Below are 9,802 nucleotides of genomic sequence, written 5' to 3' on the forward strand. Positions count from 1 at the left end.
TGTTTAGTAGTTCGAGAAACGTACGCGTGGAAAACGAAAGGATAAAACGCGGCCTGAATACCCACTAGGTCTCGGTCCCATTGATCCAAAGTGTCTGCAGTATTTCAGTTTGGGAAACAGTCAGGACAATCCTTGGTGCTTTTGAGTCATTGATCTATTCCATCCATGGAATCTCCTCTCACTTTTGCCCTAATTAAATTTTGGCCTAACGTTTACCATCCACCAGTGTTACCTGCTCCGTCCGTATTAAAATATTACTTCAAACACAATTATAAAGCTAATGATGAGATCATGGTCTCATGGACCATCCACCAGTGATACTGAAGTGATGAGCAACCGAACGGTGTTTCGTTCGTTTGACACAAATGAAACAAGGATGAGTTGGCTCAGGAGGATGTACGAGGGCACGAAGAACTTTGTTTAACGGGTAGTCTGCGCTTGCCTAAGACTTCATTTTCCGCCATCGTGCCTTCATGTAACGTTTAATTATGGCATGAATTTTGTTGTATGCACGTTCGGTACGATGTACCCAGAAACATGATTATTTAATGGTAGAACTATTTTTAATAGATGACCTGTACATGCCTGTTCTTACTCCTGGTGTGTTGATAAAATTTGCTAGTATATTATCGTGTGTGTGTGTGACCTTTATTTATATTCTCTTCTTTATGCAGATGAGCTAGTGAATTCTCAAGCCACAGTGATGGTGGCACCTCCATGGTTCATCAAATCATTTAAAATGTCAGGTGAGATCCTATGCCCTGGGAGCTAACTAAAGATCTTGTTTGACGGGCTTAAGATTTTATTTAAGAAACATAAAAGCTAGGGTTTTCAGTTTTTTTTGCTTCTAATTTATTTTTTGAACCTTACGACTGTATATTCTTATAGAAGCTAAGTATTGTTTGTAGATAACTTTTGATTTCTAGAGATTCTACAAGACACTGCAGTTGCCAAAATCTCCCCCAAACAGGACCTAAATCTTGTATGGAAAAAAATTAACACTTCCTAAGTGGCCAAAACAAGCCATGCAAAAGAATGACACAGATACAATGAGCAAGTCATAAATTTTCCTGATGAACAAATAGCACTTGGAGATGATTAATTTCCAAAAGAAAGTGGCTGTGTGCACTAGATTCACTTTACCGTTGGGGCTCCCCCGGTAAGCGCAGACTACCCGTGAAAAATCAGATAAAATTTACCAAAAGATTAAATTAATTTTAAAATCTATTTGAACTTAGTGTAGTTATCACGCAATTATAATTACCGTACCTGGCAGTGGCGGTATGGTTAACCCAAGTGTTCGCTTGTGCTATCCTTGTACCTCTAAGAAAATGCTCTAGGCAAGCGGATTGCAACCAATGTCTAATGATCAAACTGGAACCAAATTTAGAACCCGTTTCTACATGTAACTACAGAATCCGAACCCAATTCTACGTGTGCATAAGTAGTACGGCCATGGAGCATTCCCTAAGCAAGCAAAAAACAAGACCAGGGATACCAGAAAAATTCATAATTTGACAACAACGCCTAACATAATCACATGGCATCCGGGGTGCATCAAAGCTAACAGCTTTTTTCCTCAGCTTTTCGTTTCAAGCTGATTTCTCTGACAACTAGGTGTCTAGGAGCACCTAAACTAGAGCTGGCTGACAATTTCAGCACCTAAACATGAGAGACAACCTGCCAAACTAACATGAGAGAAACCACCAGTTCTGTTTACCCAATTCCCTCATCAGACAAACTAAGGAGTTTAGCTGAAGGCTGAAGCTGATCTCCATGGGAAGTCAGCCAAGGCCTGTTGGCTGCTGGTGTTGAATGAGCCACTGGCACTCTGGTTTTGGGGGCTTCCAGGCCCTCCTGAGGAACCACTGGGAGTCCCTCTGGATGTTGGAGTGCTCATACCTGGAAATGGAGCCCCACCCGGCACAGCTTGTTTGGGACCCTTGGGACCCTTTTTCCCATCAGCTGGAAAGCTTCCGATGACCACCTGAACACCAGCATAACGTAACAAACTAGTTAGAAATATTTTCTTGGAACCATGCCAACTCGGTAGGAAGGAAGCCGAATTGAAAACTAGCGCTTGATTATGTTTCGTAAAGATAGCACTCTGTTATGTAATGCCATTTGGCAAGTGAATTACAATAATAATTCTGTTAAAGTGGGAGCATAGGGCATTCTAATAGCGAAACAAAGAGAACAAGATCCAGAACTGCTGAAGTTTTCAACATAGCGGCATTGAGGTTTTAATTGGGCAATCAAAATCATGTGGAAGTGAAAGGTGGAAACCTGAACAGGTGCAGCTGCATTCAGAGGTCCTGCTACTCCACCGCCTAAAACACGTCCATCAGGACCAGCAAGCGAAACACTAAGTCCTCCAGTTCGACTGCTCAGGTCATCACTTTCTGACAGCACATATGAACCAGACAAAGAAAGAATTTCAAAATGGCCCTGCATGTTGATGGGGAAGAATTATGACATTTCCAAAACTGAATGCAAATTAATAACAGAATTTATCTGAAAAGCTACAAATCATACACTTTGAATGCGATACGGGTGAAAGGGCATAGAGGTATACTTTTTTGTAAATACTACCACAAAATACTACAGCCATTATATTACTGAAAATTTGGCAGGGCCTGATGTACAGTACAATCATATCACATAAGTCGAACTGGCGATCAAACTGTTGAAGTCATAGTTTCAAGGTTCACCAGACTGACCATGGTTCAATAATATTAATATTCCAGACAAAATTAATTACAAATCTGGTGGATGTTGCTAGCTAAGCTAATCACCCCAAAATATTGCTTCTATTATATCTACAAACCAAGAATGAGCTTAAGTTCACTTGATTTGAGCTTTAGCCTGGAAGACTCAGGTCACTGGTTCAGTAAACCAGCTGCACAGCATACTAAAATATTTCTTCAACCGGTTTTAATAAATCACACTGTAGTACAATTTTCAAAGATATTAAAATAGAGATTCCTACTGAAAAAGGGATCAAACCTCGTAATTTACTGTTGCAACAGAAGAATCAGCTTGACGTAGTGTCACATTGGATATAGTACCATTAGCTGAGAGAACACAAACGGCCCATCCATTCCGAGAAAAGGACATCACCCTGGACACTACATCCTGAAAATCACAAATCCTCATTATCATACGACTACAGGAGAGGTACAAAAGAACTTTGAATAGAGCTGGAAAACATGGGAATGCCAGTCATAAACAACAAATATCTGTTGCATCATGTCCCTATGTAATTTGTTACGGTTTTATATATTTTAGTTTGGAAAAGACTATATAAGCCATAGGCCATGCACGCCTATATTCAAATATTTTAAAGCAGAGGAAAATATTTATAGCAGACCTGCATATATCTATTTACTGAATTACATGGAAAATAGATGAACTCTAAAAAAAAAGAACCTAAACAATGTGGCACATTGGACTCTTGGGTACTAATCCAGCTATCATTGCGGTCCATATGGGACTAATGTGATAAGCATACAATTCAAAGGAATGTCAAATAGATTCCAAGCCAATATATCTGCCACCTCACCACAATTTTATATTTTTTTTTACAAATGGGACCACAATATACTGATATTTTGGAATAGTCCAATTTTCGTTCAAACAAGTGAATAGCATACATTCGAATATGCTAACATGGTTGGTGAAATATATATTTCTCTATGATATATTATAATTATATACTTTCTTTTACCTAATCCAATATTTCATTACATGTGTTCCAATACACATATTCTGTATATTATCACCACAAATCCATAAAATGAATTATTTAGGGAGCAATCCTTGATGGGTAATTGGGTATAGGTCAATCATTTAATAGAATACCTTGACAGATCAAATTTACACAAATAGAAGGTACTGATTTTTTTGCATCTGGCAGACTTTAACTGGAAAAGCACACCAAAAAAAAAAAAGGAAAATTGGTAGTAGCGGATCCTAAACTGATATCACCAGAGGCTATATAAAGAAAATAAATATATTAATAGCTTGAGTTAAGTTAAAGATTTCATAAACGTACAAGCAAGAGAAAATTTTGTCTTGTGTGCACTCATGCAGGGAATTTGATTAAAACACTACTAACTTTACACCAAAATGGTATTGAAAAGAGAGAGTCTATCTCTTGTAGAGGCAGAGCAAAAACTGTACATAAATGGAGAGTTAATCATCCTAGATAACTAAGCAAAAGCTTCATTATCAGTACACCAAGAAAACACATTGTATTCAAAAATTAAAATAAATTGGCATGTAAATCATTATAAGAAACAGCTATTATGTAGTAGTAAAAACATTTTTGCACATAAACTATAAAGAAGAACCTTCATTCCACGATAAACACTGTGTACTGCCAACAAATTGAAAAGAAAAATTGACTAAAAGGGCATGTACAAATTAATAAATCATGAACTATAATGATATCCAAATGAAACAAAATCCTAACACCACAAAAGGGATATCTAGAATATGCTTGGGATGGTTACACTGTACCTCTCCAACTTGCACTGTGATGACATTTGGTTTCAGTCCAATCACACTAGATCCTGCAGAAATAAAAATGAAAATTTCATATTGAAGAAGCATAGATCATGCTGTAATAAAGATAAACTGATGATGCTATAGCACTCACAAAGTCACGAGCATAAGCCACTAGATAATTCACTGCATTGAGTAAGCACCTTCAAAATATTTCACAGGCCTCTAAGGAAGCTTAGTCAATGCAGTGAATTCCAAGGAAGCTAATTATGGAAGGTACAAACCGTGGTACCTATTATTACTAAAATTCCAGAATCAAACCCAAAAGGGACGAATGACCAGATATTCCAGACAAGGATAACACATATACCTTTTCGACAAACAGGTAATTTTAATAATGGAACCAGAACATATTTATTGTCAATGAGGATCAACAACAAGACTGACAAGACAGGGCATAAGTAGCATAACCAACAATTCCATAGACATGGGAGGATAAATGGACTCAAAACACAATTACTCACAGGCTAAAACATGATTAAAGCAAGTGTTACATTTCAGAATTAAATAGCAGGACTAGAAGAACAAGTCGTTCTCATATTCATAACAGATGACTAGTGCAGGACTGCTGCACCAATTCACCTTGGAGCAGTGATCCTGAATAGAAGAACTAATAAACACAGTCCACAGACTCCCAGTTGGGTTCATGCTCACAAAGAAACTTCTAGCAACTACTGGCACATAGCAAGGTCAAGGGCATAAAGGTCATTATCATGATATTCATGAGAACATATTCCATTTCCCAGCCCACAACTCTAGTCCCCTCATGCTCATTGCCTCATACTCTCATGGCGTGTTGTCTCCTTGTCACCACGACAACCAAAAAGCAAAAAAGAAATATATCCATGATGCCTTTTTGCCCATACTGAAGTATCATATACATGTATCACAAGTAGAATACTACCACATCCATATAATACGACTATACGAGTGGAGTAGTTGCTCCAACAAACAAGGCACAAAAAGGCATTACCTTGAGCTGCTGCCTTCTTCTTCTGCTGCGGCGGCTGCTGCTGTTTGTTGCCGGAGCCCAGCGGCCGGCCCCTCATCTTGTGAGGCAGCACGCGCTCGGATGCCGGCTGGCTCGCGGCAAGGCCCGACGAGAAGCCCGGGGGCAGCGAGTGCGCCGTGGGAGACGGCGCGCCGGCGGCCGCAGCCTTGGGCGGCGAGGGGGCCGCCACGACGGCGAGCGGCATGTCCGCGAAGGCGTACTTGCGCGGGCGGCCGCGCTTCCGCTTGTGCTGCTGCTCAGCGGGCGCGGCGCCATTGCCATTGCCGCGCACGACGGCGGCGGCGGCAGCCGGCGTCTCGTACATCGGCGGCGGCAGCGGCGGCGTGTGCTTGTACACCGCGGTGCCGTCGTGGGTGTAGGCGAGGCGCACCCCGGTGGCGCCGTGCTGCGGCCGGGGCTGCAGGGGGCCACTGTTGTTCTTCATGCCCACGCCGTACGCCGCCTCGCTCGCCGCCGCCGCCGACATGGCCGCTCCTTGCATCCAACACCAAAGAAAGAACAAAAAAAAAAATCCCTCCTTTCGATTCAACCAGCTACGCCTCCTCGCCCAAACGATTCCCACGAACTCGGGAATCCGCGTTTGCTCTTCGTCCACGCGGAATTCAGCGAGATCAAGAAGCGTACTCGAGAGTGTACCCCAGCTCAACACTAGCAAACAACTCCCCAATTTTCATTTTCCCTTTTTTCCCTTCCTTCTTTTCCCCACCAGATTCGATTTTTTTTTTACAGTTACAGCAGGAGAAAAGGGAAAAGGAATTAAAAAACGAAAAAGAAACGAGAGTTTCACCCAGGGAGTTTCTAGCTACGAAATAAGGCGAATGAAACCCAGGATAATTAACCCTAATTAAAAACACGAAAAAAAGGAAGAAATTATCGACATACGAGCACCGAAATTCTCCAGTTTTACCACAACCTCAACCCAAATTCCACATCTTTTGCAAAATTTCGCGACCACAAGGGAAAAAAACACTGCAAAGAAAAGGAAGCCAGGAGCAGAAAGGGATATAAAAAAAATAGTACGAAGCACTGGAAAATCAGTAAGTGAAATAAAATTGCCCGAACCCTAGAAATTATATAGAGCCGGGTGGGGGCTCGGAGCGGGACACCTTGTTTGCATTTTAGTCCCCCGAAAGCCCGCAGAAATCGCCACGTTGCTATTTCTGGCCGGTTTTTTCCTCAGATCGTAAATCCGGCGAAACCGAGGGGGATAAGTGAAAAATTACGCTGACCGAGATATTTCCTCCTTTTTCTGTCTGCGTTCACATGAACCTGCGAGCTGTTTTGGCTTTTATTTTCTCGAGGAGAAAAGTGTTTTTGGACGCGTGTTCACATGACGCGCAGGGGGGGGGGGTGTGGGGTGGCTGTGTTGTTTTGTCTTTTTTGTTTATTACTGCTTGTTTTTTATTTTCCGAAGGAAATTAATTCTGGTGCTAAAACTTTGGGGATTTTCACGAGCACCGTGTTCGAGGCCACCAATTATTCCCGAGTTACTGTATGAGTTATGATGGCCCCGGTTGTCAGTGAGATGGATGGGCAGAGAGCGGGGTAAGTGAGACCGGTGGGTCCCACGTGGCCGGGTCAACGTGGGTATCTGACATGGATTGTCAAGGTGACGGAGGATTTAAGAAAGTTTAATAGTATACTTTTTATAGTGTCGTAATTCATCGCTGCTCTTCTCTTATTTTTTTTAAAATATATTTATAGTTAAATTATAGTACATGTTCTAAGTGGGGTGAAGATATCAGCCGACGCTGTTACGTTGTGTTGTTTGTCCAATATATTTCTCATCTTTTTTCTTGGTTTGTATGTCTGTTTATCGGATTAATAAATGGAAAAAGTTTGTTTATTAGATTAATAAATGTAAAGAGTTTTATATACAAGTACGTGTTGTTTTTTCTAAAAATAGATTTTTAATTTTATATTTGTTAATACTATTGTTTACACTATGTATATAGGTATCACTAATATTTCATCTTTCATAAAAAAATCTTAAAAAAAGACATTTTATCCTTTTGTTTCTGTTTATACTTATAGGCCAAATTTTAAATTTTTAATCTTAAATTTTAAGTTGGTTTGAGAGTTTTTTATTACAGTTTATTTTCTATCATTGAAATTTAGATCGCTAAGAATTTATATATAAAAGTTTTACTTATAAATTATTTTTCGTTTACAAATATGTCACCCCGAGAATCTGACGTGTACCGTCAAAGCAACAAATGACCTAGATCTGACAAGGACATATTCAATCCACAGACAGATGACAGTTGTCGCTAAGCATCTCAAATCTATCCTATAGGCAATTAAAAAGATAGATCATACAACCCAGAGTTTATTTCATTGTCTATAAGTTATTTAATGTTTTTATGTAGTTAAGATCAACTATAAATACAATATTAAAAATTTATTGTCTATAAGCTATACAACAGAATTAAAGTCATTTATTCTTTCTTGAAGCATGAGGTGTTGCCGTCAACTGACGAGGCGACGACACCATCGGCTGCTGGGCAAGCCAGGCTTTTTTTTTTTTACAAAAGTGTCGTCTCCAACAGAGATGTTGTACATGCCCCGAAGAAAAACATGATGTGATCACTCGCAGATATTGAATTTTTGTGAGTTGTATGCTTGAGATGTTTTGGATTTATTATATAGTGTTTTTATAGCACCTTTTACTACGTGTGGGAGTAATGCAGTAGAAGTTAAATCTAGCCATTGGCTTACGAGGGTACTTTAGAGCTTTACCTCAGGTTAGGTGTTTTATTAAGGGTATTTTGGACTTAAAACTAATTTAATCTAGTACTTCTACACAATTTGTTTAAAACACATTAAGATGTAACACTACCCTCTCTCCAATAATGAATCAATTAAGCCTTCTTGTCCCAGGGACCAGGGTGGCTAGTCGCTTCATCTTCGTCCTATCAATCCAGTCTCCTGGTTTCATTTGTATTTAATTGCATGCCATATCAGATAAATTGAGGACATGGCAAGAAAATTAATAGGGGAGAGAATAGAACCGTATCATCCCAACAAAACGTTTCTGGTGGTGTTTCCAACGAGATGAAATCGAAACAAAACTGGACTGAGGTCGTCTGTTTCATCCGCAATCCAAAATTCTGATGTCGTGTGTCTTCCTCTCTTCCCCCGCCACGGCGCTCGTCCAAAATTCCGCTGATGCCTCTTATCCCACGCGATGCTCCTGCCCTTCCCGCGCTCACTTCTGTTTCTCCTGCCTGTTGTTGTGCTGCTCCCACATATTTTCTCTTGCTGCCACCTCTCTGCCTTCCTCATTGGATCCACGAAATCAAGCGAATGCCTCTGGCCAGGGCATGCCGCCATTTGTGGAGGCGAGTTCGGGGCGTCGAGGTTCCAGCAATGGTGGGAAAAAGGGCCGCGGTGGATCAACCCAGCATAATTGTGCTGCCATGGATCGTCAGGAATCTCCACCGGAGAGTTCAAGGACAACGGCACCACCACTTCCACAGCAAGGCACTGGTCCATGGCCTTGCTCTGGAGGCACCAGCGGCATGAATTTCTCACCCTAGAATCCATGGTATAGTTTCTTTCTTCTTCATTTATGTTTTATCCTTTATGCTCATAACACCCTCTGCATGTTCGATCAAATGCCACTGCACGTATTTGTTCTGTTTCAGCCTCAACAGCTTTATGAGTAAACATGTTCTGATTGACTGTATGTGTAAAAGTGTGTAACTCAGTTAGTGATGCACTTTCATTTAGTCTTCCCCATGAAAATAGTCTTAACGTTGTTATGCTGAATTTAGATAGACTTGATCACCGATGAAAGTATGAAGAAATTTCATACATTTTGTTATATCGGTGCACAACCACATCTCACAGTTTGGCACTACATATTTCCAATCTTTTTGTTTCATTGCCAATCAACCGAACTAAATTATTTTACTTCTACTTTTCATATATCAGGGATTACCAACAAGGTCAATATTTTTTTTATAGTATGGTCAATATTTTCCTTTTGCCAACAAAACCATCTTTATATATGCTAGTACTTCTATAGCATTGAAAATATGGCACATTTGATCAATGCATCATGTAGTAATTCAATGTTCTGTCAAACACATGAAACTATGACATGAAACTGGGCACTGAGACATGCTATTTCATTTCTCAGACTAAGACTAAAAATCTGACGTGGCACTATTGGTAACTGTGAAATGAAACTGAGGACTGAGACTGGCCTCAGGTAGCAAG

The 9,802-nt window shown here is 40.3% G+C and overlaps 1 protein-coding gene across 1 annotated transcript; it reads right to left on the minus strand.

Moving 5' to 3' along the window:
• Window positions 1-1,421: 1,421 nt before the first annotated feature.
• On the minus strand, window positions 1,422-6,641 carry LOC102708825 (AT-hook motif nuclear-localized protein 10-like). Its single transcript, XM_015840377.2, has 5 exons — window positions 5,540-6,641; window positions 4,522-4,574; window positions 3,007-3,135; window positions 2,287-2,448; window positions 1,422-1,987 (listed from the first exon to the last, which is right to left on the minus strand). The coding sequence occupies exons 1-5, from the start codon at window positions 6,057-6,059 to the stop codon at window positions 1,751-1,753; spliced, it is 1,101 nt and encodes a 366-aa protein (XP_015695863.2). The 5' UTR covers window positions 6,060-6,641; the 3' UTR covers window positions 1,422-1,750.
• Between the last annotated feature and the right edge of the window lie 3,161 nt (window positions 6,642-9,802).

The sequence above is a fragment of the Oryza brachyantha genome, chromosome 6 (genome assembly GCF_000231095.2).
Source record: "Oryza brachyantha chromosome 6, ObraRS2, whole genome shotgun sequence".
In the NCBI taxonomy this organism is placed as follows: domain Eukaryota; kingdom Viridiplantae; phylum Streptophyta; class Magnoliopsida; order Poales; family Poaceae; genus Oryza; species Oryza brachyantha.

What these genes read in the sequence shown, in the direction of transcription:
- LOC102708825 (XM_015840377.2), bottom strand. Translation starts at nt 6,059, where the DNA reads ATGCAAGGAGCGGCCATGTCGGCGGCGGCGGCGAGCGAGGCGGCGTAC. An exon ending in GAAGAAGGCAGCAGCTCAAG is followed by an intron (nt 4,575 to 5,539) that starts GTAATGCCTTTT and finishes TTATTTCTGCAG; the next exon opens with GATCTAGTGTGATTGGACTG. An exon ending in ATGCAGCTGCACCTGTTCAG is followed by an intron (nt 1,988 to 2,286) that starts GTTTCCACCTTT and finishes GCTGGTGTTCAG; the next exon opens with GTGGTCATCGGAAGCTTTCC.